This window comes from Macaca fascicularis, chromosome 7, assembly GCF_037993035.2.
Source record: "Macaca fascicularis isolate 582-1 chromosome 7, T2T-MFA8v1.1".
In the NCBI taxonomy this organism is placed as follows: domain Eukaryota; kingdom Metazoa; phylum Chordata; class Mammalia; order Primates; family Cercopithecidae; genus Macaca; species Macaca fascicularis.
In genome coordinates, this window is record NC_088381.1 from 87,904,188 (window position 1) to 87,928,137 (window position 23,950).

At 38.0% G+C, this 23,950-nt stretch overlaps 1 protein-coding gene and 2 non-coding genes across 7 annotated transcripts; all 3 read right to left on the bottom strand.

The window, feature by feature from the left end:
* Positions 1–218: 218 nt before the first annotated feature.
* On the bottom strand, positions 219–21,288 carry CCNB1IP1 (cyclin B1 interacting protein 1). 5 transcript variants are annotated; one of them, XM_015453485.3, is made up of 8 exons: positions 21,263–21,288; positions 18,244–18,391; positions 15,449–15,526; positions 14,241–14,355; positions 11,784–11,862; positions 5,848–6,181; positions 3,416–3,749; positions 219–1,707 (listed from the first exon to the last, which is right to left on the bottom strand). In XM_015453485.3, exons 5-8 carry the CDS (start codon positions 11,810–11,812, stop codon positions 1,505–1,507), a joined length of 900 nt encoding a protein of 299 aa, XP_015308971.1. In that variant the 5' UTR covers positions 11,813–11,862; positions 14,241–14,355; positions 15,449–15,526; positions 18,244–18,391; positions 21,263–21,288; the 3' UTR covers positions 219–1,504. The 5 variants fall into 5 exon arrangements, with proteins under 5 accessions (XP_015308971.1, XP_045252019.1, XP_045252018.1 ...); XM_045396084.2 differs by having other exon boundaries at positions 18,195–18,391; XM_045396083.3 differs by lacking the exon at positions 21,263–21,288 and adding an exon at positions 20,676–20,808.
* Positions 12,443–12,590, bottom strand: LOC123575005 (small nucleolar RNA SNORA79). The gene has a single exon (XR_006700177.1). It is a non-coding gene; the product is annotated as a small nucleolar RNA SNORA79 (small nucleolar RNA).
* Positions 15,183–15,259, bottom strand: LOC123575016 (small nucleolar RNA SNORD126). The gene has a single exon (XR_006700186.1). It is a non-coding gene; the product is annotated as a small nucleolar RNA SNORD126 (small nucleolar RNA).
* Positions 21,289–23,950: the final 2,662 nt, after the last annotated feature.

Below are 23,950 nucleotides of genomic sequence, written 5' to 3' on the forward strand. Positions count from 1 at the left end.
AAGAAAGTTTAAACTAAGTAGAAACCAGAATCCAGATCTTCTGCCTCCCCAGCCAGTATGCTTTCAAGTCTTTCCTCTAGTAAGACATAAAGTTACTGAGAAGTCCTTCAAATTTCTATCATGGCTATACATTTTAAATAAATATATGCGTAATTAAACAGAATTTAATTTCCATAATAATAGTCAGAAATGCTCACTAAATAAAGGAAAACAATGAATAAATCTTGTAAATTATTTTAATACAGTCTCTTGAGATCAATAACACATTGGTAAACTTTCTGCAGAAGTGCATTCCTAAATAAATAAACCCAAGGCAACAGCTGACAAAAAGGTAAAGTAGTAGCTTTATTTTAAAATACAGTCTTCCTTTGGTATCTTTGGGGGATTGGTTCCAGGAACCCTCATGGATACCAAAATCCTTGGATGCTCATGTCACTTTTATAAAATGGCATGGTATTTGCATATAACCTACAGATTCTCCCAAATACTTCAAATCACCTCTAAATGATTTATAATACCTACAATGTAAATGCTATCCAAATAGTTATTATACAGTATTTTTAATTTGTATTTTTTATTGTTATATCATTAATTTTTTCTCAAATATTTTTGATATATGGTTGGCTGAATCTGCAGAAGCAGAACCTGTGGATACAGAGGGCCAACTGTAAACACCAAAAAAATTAACTTTAAAAAATAACTATCAATGTGAGTTATTTTAAATACAAATAGGGACTGAACATACATGCATCAAATTGTACTCTCGTTCACTGACATAAGCACACCTCCAAACAAGTTAATATGAAGGTAAATACATAAATATATACAAATAAATACACACACCCAAATAACAAGCCACACATCACCCACCATTTTCCAAGACCAAAATTTTCACATAAAACATACAAATACAGCAAAATATCAGTGTACATTAACATACTTACATATACAGATATGCATAAATACCAGAATTCAAAGCGACATGTAGCATATAACACAGGTACTTAAGGCATAAACAACACAGCTCAGTCAGAAACAGCCCAGGGAGAAACAGTTATCTATTGAAACAAATACTATTGTGACCTTCCCACCAGGGATGAAAATTCAGCAGTTCACAATGGAATTTAAATTAATAAAATGCTTATGCTTTAAATAATAGAAACAAAGAAACCAGACTCTAAACCACTCCCCACTGCCAATGAGTTTGTTATGTCGATAATGTGAAGACAACTTCAGAGATTTAAAAGCACAGGGAAGCTGAGGAGTCCTAACTAGGAAAAAGATTTGCTAAATGAAATCACTAAAGAGGAACATAGAAACATTCTGCAAAGTTAGCTAAATTATCTTTATTTTTTTAGAAACAAGGTCTCACTTTGTTGCCCAAGCTGGAGTGCAGTGGCATGATCTTAGATCACTATAGCCTCAGACTCCTGGGCTCAAGGGATCCTCCCAGCCTCAACCTCCTAAGTAGCTGGGATCACAGGTGTGTGACACCATGCGTGGCTCAAATTCTTTTTACTTTGAAGGCCCTGCTAGAAACTTGCTGCTGCTCTAATTCACGACTTGGAGAGGCAAAACTAAAAAAGCTGTTGCTGGGTTCAGGTGCTGTGGGAGAACCCACAAAAAATGGTTTGAACTGAAAATCTCCATCTCCATCGCCCCGATTTCGAACAGGTGTATTATCCAAAGGAAACCTGGAGTTGTTACCTAGTGGGGAAAAAAAGGGAAAAACATAATTTTATTCATTTGTTATCTACATAATCTACTTCAGAGGAATCATCAAATATATATATATATGAATATATTTTTTTCCTCCAGTATTTGTTTTAGAAAAAAACAGACATATAAAATCTTTTGCCCCAGGTTAAGAATAATCTTTTTAAAAAACATTGCAGTAAACGTTCTAGAAAAAATATAATGATGAAATATTGGCATATACCATGACCCAATATCAATCAGCATAGGATTAAGACAAAGCAGATAATAGATCTGATTAAATGAACATTTAACTACTTCCACTGAACCCTTCCTTGGCTTTTACAGGTTTTAAAGGATCAAATAACTAAAGGAAAATGCTGACTATATATCCTTCAAGCTAACAGTGGTAGCAGGAGATAAAGAGGTTAACTGTGTACAAAAAAAGGAATGGGAAAGAACTGGTGAATATGAAAAAAATAAGACAAGTGGACAGTGACAAGAAAAAAATATCTATAATGCCATTTACAGTAACTCTGACTAAATTACATTATGTAAGTAAAACTGAAAGTTAAGCAGATATTTAGGTTTTTATTCTTATATCTGATATTCCTCATCTCATCATCTCATACCTGCTCCCCACCTTTTTTTTGTAGAAACAGGGTCTCACTATATTGCCCAGGCTGGTCTCAAACTCCTGGGCTCAAGTGATTCTCCCACCTCAAACTCCCAAAGTGCTGGGCCGCACCTGAGCACCTCACAATTTTTCTAAGACATCATCTCCTCCCCTATTAAATCTTCTTCCTCAGCCTATAGTAAATATCCAAAAATGAGTATTAGGAAAGTCCAGCACAAGAAGCTTCACTTTTTTGTATGCCAAAAACAATTTCCATTAATAGCATAGCAAAAACCTATTGGATTTTGTTGCATAAAGAGTAGTATAAAGGAGAGAGCGCAGGAAGATATGAGATTAATTTCATCTGCAAGGCACCTAACAAGCAGACAAGAGATGGAATCATGCTAGATTGTGATTTCCAGAAAGAAAGAATCCTATTTGGATAATCTTTATATCTTCATTAGTTAGGATCATACCTAACAACCTGGTACATAAAACATACTAGATAAATATTTGATAAATGGAAAAATGATTAAACAAAAGAACAAAACAACCAAACTGACAACTTAAGAATTGTACAATCAGTATTGGCAGGTGAAAAAAATAGAAACATGGCCTTCTTGGAGGATAACAAATGGTTAAAAGTATAGGCTCTGAAAACAGGTTAGTGATATTGACCAAATTACTTAACTTTCTGTGCCTCAGCTTTCTCATCTGTATAAAAGGATAATAATACTTCATAAAGTTTTGTAAATTATATGAATTTATGTAAAACACTTAAAACAGTGCCTAGCACTTAGGAATCAATAAATGACAGTTAATATTATTATTACTACAACTACGTAGCTTTTAATTTAATGCAGCAATTTGCAAACTTTCATTTTGCAGAGATTAACTCTGCTCAAATTAAAGATTTAATTTAAATGTAAGCAAATACAATAGATAAAAGCAATGATGTACAGGTTGAAACATGGGTGAAGAATTCATAGCCTACCACAACTCAAGACCCTTATCATCTCCACTGAATGCTTGGAAGTGGGCAGAGCAGTATAAAAAATCATTGATTTAAAGAATAGACACTGGATATCACATGTCCTTTCTTACCTAAGGGGAAGCCAAGAACACCAGACTGTGCAATCATGGATGGTTCAAGGGTGCCTTCATGGTTAGCAATAGTGATGTTTCGTAACCTAAGGCTATCATAGAGGCCTTGGAGCTTTTGATACTGACGATTGCGCTCCATAAGTTTCTCAGAGATGTCACTGAACTTTTTCTTGTATTCTTCTAGTACTTTCTTCATGGAGGTGACCTCCCCTTTCATAGAGGTCAATTCTACATCCTTGCTTTGTATTTGCTGAGTATATATCTTCTCCATCTGTTTCAGATGGCCCTCAGCCTTGCTGAAATTGTATTCTTGATAAAGACGTTCCTGATGTACCTGGTTCCAAAAGAAAAAAGATTTTTAAGGTATGGGGTACAAAGTTATACATTGTAAAATATTATACAAACACAAAAGGAAAAGAAAGATGCTTATATAGGGATGTTATTTTAACATTTAGAACCCAGTTTAAGAAGCAATCAGGATACACAATGAGGCACAGAAAACAGTAAGTTATGTTATTAAATGCATAGAAAAAAAGTCTGGAAGAATACTCTCAAACCACTAACTTTATACCACCAAAAGAACTGAGTATTTGTCTTACTTTAACAAGTGACATGTTTTCCAAAGGTTTTTAAGAAATATAATCCCATTTTTCAAGTCATCCAGAGCATGAAGAACAGACTCTAAGACAACCCCAAATTATCATTGTCTCCTGGTACATACACCCTTGTGTAACTCCCTATCCCCTTGCATGTGGGCAGGACCTGTGACTACAATACTACATAAAATGTGACAGGTTGTCACTTCGTAAGTATATTACCTAAGACTATAAGGTCTGTCTTACTACGAGACACACTCCCTTGCTGGCTTTGAGGAGGCAAGCAGCCATGTCAGGAAGGCCCAAGAGGCAAGTAACTAAGAGCCTCTGGTGAATAGCCAGAAAAAAATTGAGGACCCAATGAATCTAGACAGATCTTACGCTTTTTGCAAAAATAAACTCAAAATGGTTTACAGACTTAAATGTAAAATGCAAAACTATAAAACTCCCAGAAGATAACATAGGATAAAATCTAGATGATCTTGGATTTGGCAGTGACTTTTAAAATATACCAAAGGTATAATCCATGAAAGAGAAAATTGATAAGCAGGACTTCATTCAAGTTAAAAATCTCTGCTCTGTGAAAGACCCTGTAAGAGAATGAAATGACAAGCCACGGATCAGGAGAGTATATTTGCAAAAGATAGCTCTGAGAAAGGATCAAAGAATACTTCAAACGCAGTAAGGATACAAAGAACACTTAAAACTCAACAATTAAAAAAATTTAAAAATAGACCAAAAACTTCATATACACCTCACCAAAAAAAAAAGGCAAAAAAGCATATGAAAAGATGCTCCACATCGTATGTCATCAGAGACATGGAAATTAAAATGAGATACCACTATACACCTATTAAAATGGCCAAGATCCAGAACATGGACAATACCAACTTCTGGCAAAGATGTGGAGCAACAGGTTCTCACTCATTGCTGCTGGCAATATAAAACGGTACAGCCACTTTGGAAGACAATTTGGCAGTTGCTTACAAAATTAACATACTCTTACCACATAAGCCAGCAAAAACACTATTTGGTATTTAACCAAAGGAGTTGAAAAATACAGGAGCATGTAAGAGAAACAACTTACCCAGAAAAATATAATAAAAAGTTACTTAACAGATGACAAACATCCTTAATAAGTATAAGAGTATATGTAAGATATAACAACACATTCAAGGACATGCTTAAAGTTATCCACAGGGAGGTCTTTCAAAGGAAATACTAAAAGTAGAAATCATAAAGGGAAGAAGTTAAGGATGTGTTATTTGATAAGAATGCTTATCATAGTATTTTAATAACTTGGAAATAAATTATGCTAAAAACAATATAACCATTAAAATATGATTATAGAATAGTTAACTAAAAAATATTTAACAAGATATTCACACCCAGTGGAGCATAGGCTACTCAGGAGGCTGAGGCAGAAGAATGGCTTGAACCCAAGAGTTAGAGACTAGCCTGGGCAACACAAGAAAACCCCATCTCAAAAGAAAGAAAAATACATACCAGATATATGTTGTCAACTCTAACAATAAAACAGTGTGTTATTATCTTACTTTTATACAGAAGACAGAGTGTGTGTGTGTGTGTGTGCGCGCGCGTGTGTGTGTACCCAAAATATCAACAATGGTTATATCTGAGTGATGGAATTATGAGTGCTTTAATTTTCTTCCTTTTGATTTTCAACAATAAACATTATTGAAAACAAAACAAGCTAATAAGACAGTTTCTCATATACTCATAAAAAATAAATATAAAATAATGAAGAAAAGACACTAGAAGCTCCCACAAATGCCTGAAATTATATGTTCAAGAGAAACTAGACTAAGCACTAACCTGATATGTCCAGAAGGCCAGTGCTCGGGAGCTAATGTCCAACACGATCTCTGGTCGCAGTCCTGCCAATACCATAGCTTTATATTCCTCTGATGGACTGAGTTCTGTGCGGACAATATCTAGCTTTCCAGAAAGGGTACTGTTGCAGGCAGGACAGATAGCTGGTGAGCGACTAAACTCACCACTGCCATGCTGATCACAGAAGATGTGAGAGCAGGCAGTGACCCATGCATAGCCAGAGAGTTTGATGCGACACTTTCGATAATTACAAAGCAGCATGTCTTCACACAAAGACATAATAGGATAGTGAGGTCTCCAGAAGCTGAAGAGTGTCCTAATAAGGGGTAAATAAAAAGGCCAAGTTAAATTGCAATAAAAATAAAATAAATAACAAGTAAAAAATAAATATAACATGCATGTTTTTATTATAAAATACTGCACATTTTATTATATTCCTTGTATTTAGTATAATTGATATATTGATTTCAGTTACTCAATAATATTAATTGTGCTCCTTGTTTGTCCGGTTTTCTAAAAACACTTTAAGGATAAAGGTAAAGACAAAGGTGGTTACAGATCTTGCTAAAGTCAAAAATAATATATATGTGGGCCATGGGCAGTGGCTCACGCCTGTAATCCCAGCACTTTGGGAGGCCAAGGCAGGCAGGTCAGGAGTTCGAGACCAGCCTGGCCAACATGGGGAAACCCAGTCTCTATTAAAAATACAAAAATTAGCCAGGCGTGGTGGCTCAAGCCTGTAGTCGCAGCTACTAGGGAGGCTGAGGCAGGAGAATCACTTGAATCCGGGAGGCAGAGGTCGCAGTGAACAGAGATCGTGCCACTGCACTCCAGCCTGGGCGACAGAGCAAGAATCTGTCTCAAAACCAATATATAGGCCGGGCGCAGTGGCTCACCCCTGTATAATCCCAGCACTGTGGGAGGCCGAGGCAGACGGATCACGAGGTCAAGAGTTCAACACCAGCCTGACTAACATGGTGAAACCCCGTCTCTACCAAAAATAGAAAAAATTAGCCTGGCGTGGTGGCGTGCGCCTATAGTCCCAACTATTTAGGAGGCTAAGGCAGGAGAATGGTTTGAACCCGGGAGGCGGAGGTTGCAGTGAGCCGAGATCGCACCATTGCACTCCAGCCGGCGACAGAGCGAGACTCCACCTCAGAAAAAAAAAAAAAAAAAGGTGCCTTGGCCCTCCGGGTCGACAGAAAGGAACACTTGGACACCTTTATCCCAGTAGCCCCGCTCAGTGAGTTTCCTCAGGTATGTCACCTGGCAGCCACGTTAAGAGGCCTATTTTACGTCCGGCAGAGTAGGGGCAGAGGCGAAGCAGAGGAGCTGGGAAGCTTTAAAGCTGAGCCCTCGCTCAGGCAAGAGAGGCGCAGCTAATTCGAATCTTCCACCAGTTGGGAGTAAGCGCCTATCTAATGGCTGTACAAGCTGCGTGAGGGCCAAGTTTTAGAGAAACAGCCCCACAGAAATTACAGTCTGGAATTTTCAGTCAGCTTTCAGCGCTCAGTAGAGAAAATAATAATAACAAATGATACTTAATCTGAGGCTGAAAGAAAAAGCGCGGAAAAACTCCGTTGCCTCCACAGCTCCACAAGCGAAGATTCCAGGATTCTCTGCGCGAGTGCTCCAGGGAACTACACCAGAGCGCGCGTGCGTAGGGTTGCCCCGAAGCATCCTGGGACCTGCCAGGCCCTGTGGAGGTGCGGCGGGCAGCTCCGGCTTTCTAAGAATCAGGAGAAATTCCCAGAAACGGTGTGACAGCTGTAATTGGACAGCTGGCACCTCCACGTTGGGGTAATCCACCATTTTATTTTTTATCCACCTTGGACTAGACATCTTTCCAGCTCTCACACATCTTCTATACACATTTAAGGAAGTTATAATTTTCTTTGAGTCTGCATTGCAAACATGCATTACAGGGCTTTACATTAAGCGATAGTGGGCTGGGCGCGGTGGCTCACGCCTGTAATCCCAACACTTTGGCAGGCTGAGGTGAGCGGATCACCTGAGGTCTGGAGTTCAAGACCAGTGTGGCCAACATGATGAAACCCCGTCTCTACTAAAATACAAAAATTAGCTGGGCGTGGTGGCGGACACCTGTAATCCCAGCTACTCCGGAGGCTGAGGCAGGAGAATCACTTGAACCCGGGAGGCAAAGGTTGCAGTAAGCCGAGATCGCACCATTGCACTCCAGCCAGGGCAACAAGAGCCACACTCCATTAAAAAAAAAAAAAAAAATTAAGCGGTAGTATTGAGGGTCACAACTTTGAGGTGACCTACCTGCGCGTTCTCCTGGAACTGCTGGCAGTTCCAGGCATTACCTATAGGCATTACCTATAGCAGCTGCTGTAGGTAATTATTTTCTGCTTAATCTATATGGATGTTAGAATTCAGATTAAAAATTAACCTGAAGAGGAAAGCTAGAAGGGTCCTCAGAATATAAACCTTAATGAAGCTTTTTTTTCTTTTCCAGATAGGGTCTCACTCTGTTGCCCAGGCTGGAGTGCTGTGATATGATCTCGGCTTACTTCAACCTCCGCCTTCCAGGTTCAAGCGATTCTCCTGCCTCAGCCTCCCGAGTAGCTGGGATTACAGGCGCCTGCCACCACACCCAGCAAATTTTTGTATTTTTAGTAGACACAGGGTCTTGCCATGTTGGCCAAGCTGGTTTCAAACTCTTGACCTCAAGTGATCCACCCACCTCGGCCTCCCAACGTGCTGGGATTACAGGCGTGCACCACCATGCCCAGCCTTATACCGTCTTTTGTAGCCATCCTTCCAGATGTTGTGACCCTATTATGAATTAGTAACAGATGCAATTAGCCACACAGTGGACATCAAACCCTGCAAACCCCTTTCTGAGTAATGCCAAAACCATAATATCAAATCTTTTTCCTTCAAACAAAAAACTGTCAAAAACTGTGCAGCTTCCTACAAGGTTTGTCAACTGGTTCAGAGTAATTAAGCCTTTGTACATTTCCTAAAATATATTCTGATAACTTTAAAGTGGTAACTTAATTCTAGTATAAACCAGTTTCAAAAAAATGAAATCTTCATGTGTGAACCATGTACTCCCTAACATCTGTTTTTGGCTGTTCGAGGCTTTTGTGTGAATTCTGGTTTTAACTATGCCAAATGTAGAAATATTAATACAAAAAAAAGTACAACTCATTTAAAGTTGAAAAATGCAAAATATTCTAATTTGACTAGTACCTAACTTTGTGATCCTAGCCTTTGTACTGCACCATGATCACTTCCTGGAGATGTATCTAAGTTAATACATACTTAATATTAATTCATTTTAACACCATGTACTGCAAATATGCTACAATTTATCCATTCTTCTAATAGACATTGATTGCGGGTTTTTACAATTAAAAACAATACTGCAATGAACATTCTGTACATGTCTCCTTGAGTACACATGCCAAAAATTCCTCTAGAATATAACACCCAGAGGCTGGGTTAGTATATAAGCAACTTCAAATCAACTAAATGTTGCCAAACCACTCTCCAAAGTAAAGGCATAAATTTCACTGCCACCAGCAAAGTATACAAGAGCCCAATGCTATAAATTCAGCAACATGCAGACATGTCAAGTTGTTTTATTTTATTTCATTGTTGTCTATCTGATGACAGTGAAATGGTATCTCAGTGTTGTTTTAATGTACAACTCTTTCATTACTGTACAACTCTTTCATTACTCGTAAGAGTGAGCATTTTTTCATCTGAATGACTACTCAGGGATCCTCATCTGTGATTTGTCTGTTCACATCCTTTGATGATTTTCTTGATTTATATGGAGTCATTTAACAGTAATATGCCATGCAAACATAAGTTTGAATTTTAGTGTACACAAATGTATCAACTTTCCCTTTTTGTACTTATGTCTACTCCAATATCATCCTCTTGCTTTTCAATAGTTTTAAAGTTTTGCTTTTCATATATACAACTTAATTCATTCTTCCCAATATAAAGAGTCTGAATAACTCACAATAAGAGTTGTGAAGGCCAGAGTGACCACAACATTCAAGAAAGCAAACATTCCAACAACTTCACTATTTGATGGAGTGGTAGTCTAGTCTATAACATTCCTAGGTTATCTTTACCATGCAAGGGATACAATATGCATCAAAATATTAGGAATGTTGTATTTCACTGCTTTTAGAATGATATTTAATCATATTTATTGACTATACAAAACAAGGCAACCAACCACAAAGATAAAACTACTAAGAATAACAAAATCATATTCCAGCTCTTTGGGAGGCCAAGGCAGGTGGCTCATCTGAGGTCAGGAGTTTGAGTCCAGCCTGGCTAATATGATCAAACCCCATCTCTACGAAAAACACAAAAATTAGCTGGGTGTGGTGGTGGGCACCTGTAATCCCAGCTACTCGGGAAGTTGAGGCAGGAGAATAGCCTGAACCCGGGAGGCGGAGGTTGCGGTGAGCCGAGATTGCACCACTGCACTCCAGTCTAGGCAACAAAGTCAGACTCCATCTCAAACAAAAAAAAAAATTATAGATATGAAATACTTTCCATGAGAATCAGGCCAGGCGCAATGGCTCACACCTATAATCCCAGCACTTTGGGAGGCCAAGATGGGCAGATCACCTGAGGTTGGGAGTTCGAGACCAGCCTGACCAACATGGAGAAACCCCGTCTCTACTAAAAATACAAAAATTAGCTGGGCATGGTGGTGCATGCCTGTCCCAACTACTCAGGAGGCTGAGGCAGGAGAATAGCTTGAACCTGGAAGGTGGAGGTTGCGGTGAGCCGAGATCACGCCATTGCACTCCAGCCTGGGCAACAAGAGCAAAACTCCGTCTCAAAAAAAAAGAAAAGAAATACTTTCCATGAGAATCTATATAGAGAAAAGCTGTCTGAAGATATTATAATGAAGGAGAAAAGGCATTGAGTTTCAAGCAGTAGTTGTGCTATATTTAAACACATAGAAGTAACTTCCTGTTTGTTTTGATACCTTGTTTTTATAGCCAAAAGTTGAGATTTGCAACAGACAGAAAAGTCTGACAACCTGAAGACCTATTTCTTGTAATTTATGAAATGGTTTAACTCATTTGTTTACTATTTTTAGACAAACTACTAAATATTCATGAACTGTATATTATTGATAAAGCAATTTCAAGAATCTTAATCTAAATAGGTTTCATATTCTGGCCAACACAAGTTATTACAGTTGCATACCATTTGTGAGATTCTGGTATAAGCATGAGTATTAAATCTCATTACAAAAACAGTGAAGTATACCAGACTTTCAATATTTGGATTTTTATTTTGTACCACTTGTATTTAAATATACCATTATGGATGTAAACACAGCATATAGGACAGTATACTTTAGCCAAAACAATTGAGAATATTTCAACATGAAGCAGAAATGAGTTTTTAACCATACCTGAGTGGTATGTGCAATTTAAGTCAACGATAAATATCAAGTAAGATTGTAAACAAAATATTAACAATAAAAGATTTTTAAATACCAGTAAGCTTTTATATATCTATTCCTCACATAAATAGATTGGTTTTGGCAGTAATTCTTATAATAGGCATTGATTCCAGGTTTTACAATTAAAAACAATACCACAGTGAACGTTCTATACATGTCTCCTTGAGTACACATGCCAAGAATTCCTTTTGGAAACCGCCGTGTTTTGTCAATCAGGGCTTCCCCCACCTTTCCCCCCGCCCCACCCTGAACCCTCTATGGCTTCCACACCCAGAGACTAGGTTAGTATATAAGCAAATATTTTTTTGGTATCTCTTCTGGGCCAGGTCTTAGGGGAAAAGAAGGTATCCTGCTTTCATGGAGTTTACAATCTACCAAACGATCTAAGAATGACAGAAGAAAATGAAAATATTATTTTATTCTTTCCTTTGCCACCTCTTACATTTTTGCAAATTGATTCCATAAAGCCATTTCTGGTGAGAAAAGTCCATCTTTAACTTGAAGAATTATCTATCTTCATACTGCAAAGAAAAGTTATATGTATAATTTTTTTTTTTTTTTGAGATGGAGTATCTCACTCTATCACCCAGGTTGGAGTGCAGTGGCACAACCTTGGCTTACTGCAATCTCCACCTCCCAGGTTCAAGCGATTCTCTTGCCTCAGCTTCCCAAGTAGCTGGGACTACAGGTGCGCACCACTATGCCCGGCTAATTTTTGTATTTTTAGTAGAGACAGGGTTTCACCATGTTGGCCAGGCTGGTCTTGAACTCCTGACCTCAGGTGATCCGCCCACGTCAGCTTCCTAAAGTGCTGGTATTACAGGTGTGACCCACCGCACCCAACCAAAAAGTGTATTTTTAAAACTGCCCTGACTTGTGTGAGCAACCACTCTAGAAAACCAAGTAAACCATTTAAAATTTGAACATGAATGACTTTATAGTATAATGTTTCAGTAACTCCCAGAACCAACTGGCTTTCTTTCATAGCGCTAGATGAGAGCTATCTAATTACTATATGCTCATGTTTTGAAACTAGGCTGCTGCTTTTATTTTTTTAATCACAGGTATATTTTCTTAATCTAGAATCATCACCCGTTTAGTAATTGTTTGACTCCGCAAAAATCAGAAGGCACTAACGGACAGCCAGCCCATCCTCATGGTGCCCTGAGTGAAGATAAGCCATTTTTGATATATGATGGATCAAAATCCCACTGCCTAAGGCTCCAAGCAGTGAGAGGAACAGCCATCAAAGTGTACCTCCAACCACATTAATTTAAGAAACGTTTATAAAAAATAAAGACATCCCAACCTGGGCAACATGGCAAAACCCCATCTCTACAAAAAATACAAAAAATTAGCCAGGCATGGTGGCCTGTGGTCCCAGCTACTTGGGAGCCTGACATGAGAGAATCACCTGAGGCTGGGAAGCTGGGGCTTCAGTGAGCCCTGATTGTGCCACTGCAGTCCAGCCTGGGCAATGAAGTGAGTCCCTGTCTCAAAAAAAAATAAGACATCAAGAGACTCTTATAAGATAGGAATCATTACATCTAAGTAAGAACTAGAAGAGATCATTAAGGATCAATTGATTCGGCAAGGCAAAATGAGGAACTAGATAAAAAGTTAGTACCAAAATCAAGATTAATCAACTAAAGAAAATGTTATTCCAACAATTATATAAAGATACACACTATAGTGCCTGTGACTAATTCTAGAACTTAATTAAGTTTTGAGGGGCAGGGTGAAGGTAATGAGGGGTAGTCTAATTAACAGAAAGATATATAAGCAATAAAAACAAAGAATTTCCTTGTTTTTTTTTTTTTTTTTTGGAGATGAAGTCTAGCTCTGTCACCTAGGCTAGGGTGCAGTGGTACGATCTCAGCTCACTGCAACCTCTGCCTCCCAAGTTCAAGCGATTCTCCTGCCTCAGCCTCCCGAGTAGCTGGGATTACAGGTGCACACCACCACACCCAGCTAATTTTTGTATTTTAGGTAGAAACAAGGTTTCACCATGTTAGCCAGGCTGGTCTTGAACTCCTGACCTCAGGTGATATGCCCACTTCGCCTCCCAAAGTGCTAGGATTACAGGCGTGAGCCATCACGTCAGGCCAAAACAAAGAATTTTCGTCAATCTATTATGCAGATGTCAAAAATTGCCAGGTAGTACAGAATCTAAGAGAAATATAAACATGGATTCTGAAGACAAAATAGTTAACATCAAACTGAGCATTTATCATATGCTTTACCCACACCCTTACTAATTTAATCTTCAAAATAACCACCCTGAGTCAAATACTATTACCATTCTCTAAAATATAAATATAAAATATAAAACTAAGACACAGATAATTAGGAAACTTGCCAATACTGCATAACTGGTGAAGTGATAGAGAGCATGGGTTTGAACCCAGTCTGACTCCAGAACCCATATATATACTATACTATGCTACTTCTCAACATCTTTAATTGACTTTTTTGTTTTTGTTTTTGTTTTTTTGGAGACGGAATCTCGCTGTCACCCAGGCTGGAGTACAGTTGCACTATCTCTGCTCACTGCAACTTCTGCCTCCTGGGTGCAAGCAATTATCCTGCCTCAGCCTCCTGAGTAGCTGGGACTACAGGCGCACACCACCACGCCCAGCTAATTTTTTGTATTTTTTTTAGTAGAGATGGGGTTTGCCATGTTGGCCAGTCTGGTCTCAAACTCCTGTGCTCAGACAATCCATCCACCTTGGCCACCCAAAGTGCTAGGATTACGGGCATGAGCCACCACACCTGGCCTCAACTGACTTTTAAAAAATGAAACTTATAGCACCTTAGCAGCTGGCCATGAAGTCACAAACCTGAATTTTCAAAGACTCATATATATGTCAAAGCTTCTCAATATCAACGTAAGCCTTACCATAAAAGAAAAATGTAGTAATCATCTACTGTATATCCAGGATTTACAGCACCAAAGAGGTCCAGACTGGAACAGTGAGACTCAGATCTGGTTTCAGTCTCTCGAAATTTTACTTCTGTAAAAGACAACAAAAGCTAAAAAATTATTTCAACTCCTGATATTACTTTGAGTTGTTTGTATTTCCCGTATTTCACCCTTCTTTCTACCTAATTCTCTGCTGAAAATGCAGGCATGGGTAAAGAATATAAGCTTGTCCTAAGTTACTTAAAATAACTTTTAAAATATTACAATACATGAATACAATAAAATTAGAAAATAGGTTTATAATAATACAAGATAACTTGTAGAACTCAATTCTAGAGAAAATAACCGCTAGTATTTTAGTATATATATCCTTTCCGATTTCTTAAGCAAACATATGCATATAAAAATATTTAAGCAGAAACACATTGCTCTCTAATGTTTTTCATGTGTCATGAATATCATTCTATTTAAATAAACATAAACCTGTATCATAACTTTTAAGTGACTATATAGTGTTGTATTGTATAGTCTTCGCAAAATTGATTTAACCAACTCTGTGTTTCCCTTAATCTATATGTATAGATTGATAAAATAGTGATTGGTTTAAAACTGCCAGGCTAAATTGCCTATAGAATTATACCAGTTGCCAGTGCTTTTTCTGTAGTGTTTGAACTTTTAGATTAAGGATTCCTGACCCTAGTTCTAACTCACAAAAGTGATTTTTTGGGATTATAGAGATATCACAAAAGATCAAAGCACAATAAATTAGTCTCAAATTCCTAACTTATTATTTATATAAATTTATTATATATAAATTCATAATTTATTAAGGTTTAAGAATCACTTGGGATTACAGACTAAATCCCAGTATTAATTCCAACAAGCAGAATTCAATTGCAGGTGTTTGCCCCTAGCTTTAGTCTGCTCAGAGCATGTGTTTAATCAGGCTGATCAGCTGAAACACGGACTTAACATGCATTTCATCATGGCAAACTGTAAATGACTGGGGAAGGGCAAACCAGCACTGGCTCCTTATCCCTAAACAGGAAAATTCTCTTAAGGTTAGAACTAGGGATTTTTTTCAATTACCAAATTCCATCCACTAATAACACTGAGTCCCAAGTCTTGCTAGGTGATTAGAAATCCAAATGAGGTAAAAATGAAGATTTTGCTCTTACTCTTACCTCTGGCATCACATGAATCCAGCTTCTATCTAGAAATCCAGTTGAACCACAGGATCTATCAATTACCTAGGATCATTTCTGGAAAATTTTAAAAAAATAAATTCACAAAGGTTATGATTACATGACAACTCACACCAGCATGTTCTACACCAAGTCACAAGAAAATTTAGAGTAACTGTTCATCCTTTATTTAACTCTCCATTCATTAATATAAACTATTGACTCATCTTTCGGAGAATGTCACCAAATGCCCAAGCTCACTATCAAATAGGGCAGCATCAGGAGTTCAAGGTTACAGTGAGCTGTGATCATGCCACCGTACTCCGCCCTAGACAACAGAGTAAGACCTGTCTCAAGAAAAAAAAAAAAAAAAAAAGAGCAGGACCTCTCTTTTTTTGTACACAAGCTTAATTTTGTATAAATTTACAAGTTGGATAAAACTGCACAATAGTCTAACCAACTTCTGAAAGGCTATAAAGGTCAACAGTCTCACAGTAAGAAAACAGTTACGCAAGAAAAAGGAGTCAAGAACTTGTAAGATTCAGCTAACTGAGAAAATAATCCAAAATAGTCAGTTTTTTCAAAGCATGTTTCAATTTCATTTGAGCCAATGCAGGATTGTATTTAACCTTTACTCTTCATAATCTTTTGTCAAAATAATCTGAAGAAACTCTTCCCTTTACATAGGAAAATTGAATTAGTAACATTTGGAACCAAAGTCTGCCACAAGATGGCAACGTAAGAAAGAGGCTTGCTTTAATTTCCTCTTCCAGCATTTGAGTGTAATCTGAACTTTAAGGTCAAATACATACTAGATGTGCAGTTCGTCTTTGCAGGCAACCTTCACACTATTCCCTACTCTTCACCTAATTACTAGCTAGAAAATTTTTTTATTTACTTGTAATGATCATCTAAAACTTGTTAGCTAAAAATACTAGTTATACTTTTGTCATTGTGTTCTTTTTCATGCAGCAATGTGGAGATTTAAAAATCCATAACCTCAGACACAATCTAGCCAGAAAGACAAGACTCATAGAAATTAACATACCACCAAATAAGTGGTAGAAGGCAAGTAAGGTTAAGAAAAAAAGTAGGATTGGTCAAGGAAGGCTTCATGAAGCAAAAACAGTGGGTCATAAGTGGACCTTGAAGTTGCATGTCCAATAAGCAACCACTTAGAGTTAAAAATTAAATTTCTCCATTACACTACTCACATTTTCTTACTCAGTAGCTATATTGGCAGTATAAACATAGAACATTCCCATCATAACAGAAGGCTGGACATCAGTGCCTTTAAGAATGGGTCTGCCGGGCGCGGTGGCTCACGCCTGTAATCCCAGCGCTTTGGGAGGCCGAGGCGGGCGGATCACAAGGTCAGGAGATCGAGACCACGGTGAAACCCCGTCTCTACTAAAAATACAAAAAAATTAGCCGGGCGCGGTTGTGGGCGCCTGTAGTCCCAGCTACTCGGGAGGCTGAGGCAGGAGAATGGCGTGAACCCGGGAGGCGGAGCTTGCAGTGAGCCGAGATCGTGCCACTGCACTCCAGCCTGGGCGACAGAGCGAGACTCCGTCTCAAAAAAAAAAAAAAAAAAAAAGAATGGGTCTAAAATAAGCTGACAGAAAGAAAGCAGTGGCTATCATTCTTTGGAAATCCTATCTGTCAAGCTGTATAGAATTTGTATCATTTAAATTTTATAACCCCCTATTTACAAGGAAAATTGAGGCTCAGAAAAATTACCTAAATTTCCTAAGATCACCTAACTAGTAAGGGCTAGGATTTAAATTCAATTCCATCAAAACTCCATACTCTTTTCACTTCACCATGATACTTCCTACAGAAAATAAGCAGAGCTAAAGATGGTTTGCTTTAAAATGTAAAGCAGTGATATGCTAGCTAGCTCAGAAGGTTGGAAAGAAACTGAAGCATTTTAAATATCTCAGACAGATATGATCAAAATGTTATTTTACTCCTTCCTTGCCCTACATTTCTATAATGCTTTAACTATGTAAAATGTTTTCAGATCAGCAGGATTCAAGGTTAACTAAGAGAATGAAGACAAGCAGCAAGACATGGTGTGAAAGGTTTCTACAGTTTTAACAATGTCTACCTTAAAACTCCTTGATCTCTCCAAACCCAAAATCAGTTTTTTTAAAAAGGAAATTAAAAAAAAAAAAACTACTTGATCTAAGTATTCTTACAGGATAATACTTACAGGTTGAAAGGAACAACTTCTCTATTAATCTCAACTCACAAACAAAACCCAGATTGCAAGAGGCCTGATCTTTTTGTTCTGACACATAGCACAAAGCCTGGCACATAAATCCTGATGTTAAATATGGGATACCTTTCGCAATGGGTGATGCCCCCTGCAGGATTCTAGTCATGCATGCTTCAACAAGTGTCATTCCAACACACAAAGGACATTTCGTATTTACTAAGTATTTTGGAAATGCTCCATAAACAATCAATGATCCCAGCATTTTGTTGACTGTGGGCAGTAATCACTTCAAAGTACTAGTGTTCATAGCCAAAAAGTACATTTTATATATGTGAACAGATGCTTCATGAAGGCCTAATACAAACTACAAATTGATACTAAATCAGCAGATACTTGTGTTAAGATTTCATTACCATTCCATTTGACTCTATTCCAATTTATTCAGTGCCACCTAGCATTATAGGATACAATGGTAACTCAAAGAATCTCTAGGCTAGGTGTTTTAGATAGAAAAGGCACACATACGTGTAATAAAGAGACCTTAAGGCAGCTTATGTGATCAAAATTCAAGTACCAGGCTTTAGGTCCCATCAGTCTTTAACCCTTTCTGTTGAGAATATCCAAATTTAAGCCCATGATTTTCAGGGGGTCTACAGATGGGCCAGTCCTGGACTGGCACACAGGGTGCTGGACTTCCCTCCTCAGTGGATTTCATCTTCAACCTGAAACAAAATGAAAACACAAAATTTTGTTCATACGAAGTAAATACTAAACTGATAGCTTGGCATAGTTTTTCTTTAGAGATAGTTATATAAGGTACTGCTATCAGAACAGACTCCAAGTTTTAATTCCCACTCACTATCAGAGTTTCCTTCCTTTTTAAGGCAGAATAGTATTCCACTGTACATATGTATCATATTTGCTTTGTCCATTCATCTGTTGATGGACCCTTAGGTCAATTCCACATCTTGGCTTTTGTGAATAATGATGCAATGAACATGGGAGTATAGATATCTCTGACACACTAATTTTATTTCCTTTGAATATACCCAGAAATGGGATTTCTGGATTATATGGTAGCTCTATTTTTAATTTTTTTGAGAAATTTCCATACTATTTTCCATAATAGTTGCACTAATTAATATTCCCTAAAATAATAGATTTTGAAATCATACAAAACTAGATTTTAATCCTGGCTCTCTCATGTATTTGCTGTGCCCATGGGTAAGTTATGGAACTTCTCTAAACCTCAGCTGTCCCCTCTTTAAAATGAGAACAAATACTACATACCTCTTAAAACTTCTGTGAAGACCGAGGTAATAAATACACTTTGCACTGTAGCTGGCATGGTGTTAAATGTTTAATATGTTATTTTTATGTCTTGCCCAAGCTCAACCAGCTAGTGAGTAGAAAGGCAAATATTCTGCCTAAAAATTTCACACTTTTCCACAGCCATTAAAAAAAAAAAAAAATCATGTCCTTTGCAGCAACTGGAGCTGTTGGATGCTGCTGGAGGCCATTATCCTAAACAAATTTACGCAGAAACAGAAAACCAAGTATCGCATGTTCTCACTTATAAGTGGGAGTTAAATCTTGGGTAGGGAGCTAAATACTGGGTTCACAGGGACATAAGGTTGGGAACAATAGACACTAGGTACTCCAAAAGGAGGAAAGGAGAGAGAGGGGCAAGAACTGAAAAACTTCCTATTGGGTACAACGTTTACTACCTAGATGGCAGAATCAATAGAAGCCCAAACCTCAGCATCATGCAATATATACCCTGTAACAAACCTGCACATGTACCCCATGAATCTACAATAAAAACAAATTTAACAACAAGAAGTCACACTTCTCACAATAACCCAGAAGCCAGAAAGGTCACTCATATAGTACTCATAAGGGCCCTTCCAACTCCAAGATAATGGGTCTTTTATTTTTTATTTATTTATTTTTTTTTTGAGATGGAGTTAGTTTACTCAGAAAATCTACTGAAACAAAAAATATATCTTTTAAAAAAAATAATTTTTAAAGAATACTATGTGACCATTATAAGGAATGTGGACACTCTACTCATGGAACTTAAGTGGAAAAAGTAAGACACATAGTAGAGTAGGTACAGTAAAAGGGAAGGATACCCACACATATCTGCTTATATGCATAAAATATCTTAGTAACACTGTTATGAGGGAGAGGAATTGGATGGCTTAGGGAAGGGGATAAGAAACTTCGATATCTTTTGAATTTTGAATCATGTGAATGTATTACCTATTCAAAAAATATATATATGTATATATGTATTCAAAAAATATATATAGTATTCAATATTTTATATATATATAGTATTTTATATATATATAAAATATATATATATAGTATTTTTTTTTTTGAGACAGAGTTTCGCTATTATTGCCCATGCTGGAGTGCAATGGCGCCATCTCGGCTCACGGCAACCTCCACCTCCCGGGTTCAAGCGACTCTCCTGCCTCAGCCTCCCGAGTAGCTGGGATTACAGGCTTGCGCCACCACGCCCCAAAAAATAAATTTTAACAATGCTTGAGAATTATGAAAATTATGGGAGGCCTAGAAATACCTATTACTACATTCGATTAACTGGTTTATTATTTGTCTTTCTCACACATTCTGCCTGTATGGATTTCCCACACATACATCATATAAAAATTAACATGTATCAAAAGAAAGGAATTCAGTGAAATTACATTCAAGGTCACTAGGCAAAACTTTTTATGAGAAAACAGATATCCAAAATACTTACTGTAAATAAATAAGTACTGCTTACTTCTAAAGGTACCTAACATTTATTACATACCAACTAGAGCCTAGTTTTTATATATTTTATCTGATCTTGGAAAGCTAAGCCTTGGAATGGCTCACTGCTTCTCCCAAGGTCACCAGAGCTGTAAACTGTGGCGCTGGAATTTGAATCTAGAGGCTTGCCCTAAACTAAGGTCCCTGATCTTGTTCCATAGCTTTTAAGGACACACTCACCACAGTGGCAACATTAAAAATTAGCAGCTCCTCTTAGGGCTTATCTGTCTTCAGAGTTTGCTGTCCAGGTTCACCAAGAAAGCCGAAATGATCTGAGCAAAAGCCAGGGTAAAGGCAAGGTCCGCTACAGTTTCCACAAACCCAGTAAGGACCTGGGCCCTCTAGACACTCACCGGAGAATTAAATAAAATCTACTGAGCTGAACGCCTTCTCCCGAGATCTGACCTCACCCAGAGAGATATAAATCAAAACAGCATTGGGATGATAATATCTTTCCCTCAAAGCAAAATGAAGTCGGCGTTTTCCAAGAACAGACGCACTATGCACATGAAGCACAGTCTATTGCTCCTGGGTCACCAGGACACGGAGATGGAAGGCAAACCCGGTACTGCAGAGGCCCACGTGGAAACAAGCCAGGCAGAGCATTTCACTGCCTTCTCCCAACCTCCACACAGCCGACATTAACCTCCTTGCGACTCACACACACTGCAATGCCGACTTGAAATAAAGGCCTGCCACCTGGGTATATAACTCAAAGGGAAGAGAAATTCAAAACAATTAGAGAGCAAAATTAAGTGCACACTCACCAGCCCACCAAAACGGAGAGGGAAAGAAAGTGGAGAGACAGGAAGTCGCCTTGGGAAATGTCTTCAGAACCTGATTGGCTAATGAGTTCAAGAGGATTCCCTCCTCCTTTACCTTAAAAGGTGCTGAAATGACGTAACCCACTCCACCCCTCTCTATGGACCAGTGATGCTTCTTGCACTATTTTTAGAGTGAACTTCTTAAACCAAGTTTCCTTTTGAGTTAATGTACTTAGGCAAAAACAGGCTAATTTTATACACATTCTTGTTTGCGTGGGCCTACTGTATTCTATTCCAAAGAATTTTCATCCGTTAAGAGTAATTTCGTATCCTTTGTGACCTCAACATGGTTAATTTATGCTAGGCAACAGATTCCATTATAAACAGTCTAGATGATTCAAGTTAAAATTTACCTTCATTTTTCCCCCCAGATCCAAAGCTGGCCTGATAAAATTTACCTTCAGGTAATCTTCGAACTAACAGGCTTAGTAGAAAAACAGTAGATGGTTAAGTGTTTTAGGTTTCAAATAAAATTTAGCTGATTTTGAATCTGAACTTGCCACTTATTTGCACACATCTAAGCCTCAGTTCCCTCAACTATAAAAAGAGGGAAAAAAGATGAAATCTTCCTACTCTGATTGTTGTGAGGATTAAGTAAAATAATTTATATAATGTACTCAGTACAATGCCCGGTACACAGTACTCAACAATGTTAGCTGTTATTATTGTTATTACATATTTCTTGTTAGGTTTATCTTCCCAAGTAGGCTATAAACAACTAGAGAGCAAAGTGTACGTTTTACACATCTCCAGACCGAAACAATGACTTTCAGTGCTGAAGACATAAAAAGACAAAATAATTGATTAATCAATTATTTTGACTCCTCACATTGCCCTCCAGTTAAAGTATAGGTTCTTAGTCTGTTAAAAAAAATTTTTTTTTTTTTGAAACAGGGTCTCACTTTGTGTCCCAGGCTGGAGTGCAGTGGTGCAATCTCGACTCACTGCAGCCTTGACCTCTCGGGTTCAAGTGATCCTCCTGCCTCAGTACCCCACTAAGTAGCTGGGACTACAGGCATGCACCACCACACCCAGCTAATTTTTGTATTTTTTGTAGAGACGGGGTTTCGCCACGTTGCCCCAAGCTGAAAGATGTCTTTTTAAGCCATAATTAGAGGACTCCCTGGCACAATATTCATCATTATTCTTAATAAATACTAATATAATATATAATAGGGAATACATATACAAATATATGTTATATATACAAATATACATGTAATGTGCAAATATTTGAAGTATAAAAATTAAAGGTATATGAAGAAATGATACAACTCTAACTCATAGTAGTTCTCATTTTTTAATCATTTCATCCTATCCACCCTGCTTCCACCTTACTAGAAATTACCTATTCCTATCCACTTTAGAGTTTACCTGCCCCAAATTTCCCAACATTTAGCATCAAATGCTACTTTGTTGTTTCATAATTGATTTATTGTAACCTCTAGAGTCAAAACGTTTCTTGAATGTTTACTATAAACCAGGAATGATGCTAAGCACTTTATATTCATTACGTTGTTTAATCTTCATATTAACCCAAGAATGTAAGCACTTTCATTATAACTATTTTACCAAAAAAAAAAAAAGGAAACAGAGTTATAGAGATTAAGAAATTTGTCTGTTTAGCAAGTGGTAAAGTCAGGATTCAGATCTCAGTTATTATGGTTTGAATGTCCCCTTCAAAGTTCACGTTGAAATTTAATCCTTAAAGTGGCTGAAACTTAATCCTCATTAGAAGCGGGGCCTTCAAGAGGTGACTGGATTATGAGGGCTCTGCCCTCATGAATGAATTAATCTATTCATGGATTAATAGGTTATCATGGGAGGGGAACTAGTGGCTTTAAAGAAAAGGAAAAGAGACTTAAGGATAGCATGTTAGCAGTCTCAGCCTCCTGGCCATGTGATTTCCTGCCATGCCTTGGAACATCACAGGGAGTCCCCTCCAGCAAGAAGTTCAGATGCAACCCAGAGGCAGTCCCTTAACCTTGGACTTCACAGCATCCATAACTGCAAAAAATAAATTTCTTTTTTAAAATAAATTACCCACGGCCTAACCAGCATGGCAAAACCCTGTCTCTACTAAAAATACAAAAATTAGCTGGGTATGGTGGTATGGGCTTGTAGTCCCAGTTACTCGGGAAGCTGAGGTGGGAGGATCGATCACTTGAACCTGGGAAGCGGAGGTTGTAGTGAACCAAGACTGTGCCACGGCACTCCAGCCTGAGTGACAGAGTGAGGCCCTGTCTCAAAAACTAAATAAATAAATAAATAACCCAGGCCTGGTGCGATGGCTCACACCTGTAATCCCAGCACTTTTGGAGGCCGAAGCGGTCAGATCTCTTGAAGCCAGGAGTTCGAGACCAGTTTGGCCAACATGGTGAAACCCCATCTCTACTAAAAATACAGAAAAATTAGCCAGGCATGGTGGTGCACACCTGTAATCCCAGCTACTTGGGAGGCTGAGGCAGTAGAATCGCTTGAACCAGGAGGTATAGGTTGCAGTGAGCCAAGATTGCGCCACTATACTCCAGCCTGGGAGACAGAGCAAGACTTTGTCTCCAAAAAATTAATTAAAAAACAAACAAACTAATAATTAAGTGACCCAGTTTCAGGTATTCTGTTACAAGCAAC

What these genes read in the sequence shown, in the direction of transcription:
- CCNB1IP1 (XM_015453485.3), bottom strand. Translation starts at nt 11,812, where the DNA reads ATGGCTTTATGGAATCAATTTGCAAAAAT. An exon ending in TGGAATCAATTTGCAAAAAT is followed by an intron (nt 6,182 to 11,783) that starts GTAAGAGGTGGC and finishes ACCCCTTATTAG; the next exon opens with GACACTCTTCAGCTTCTGGA. An exon ending in TGTTCTTGGCTTCCCCTTAG is followed by an intron (nt 1,708 to 3,415) that starts GTAAGAAAGGAC and finishes TTTCCCCACTAG; the next exon opens with GTAACAACTCCAGGTTTCCT.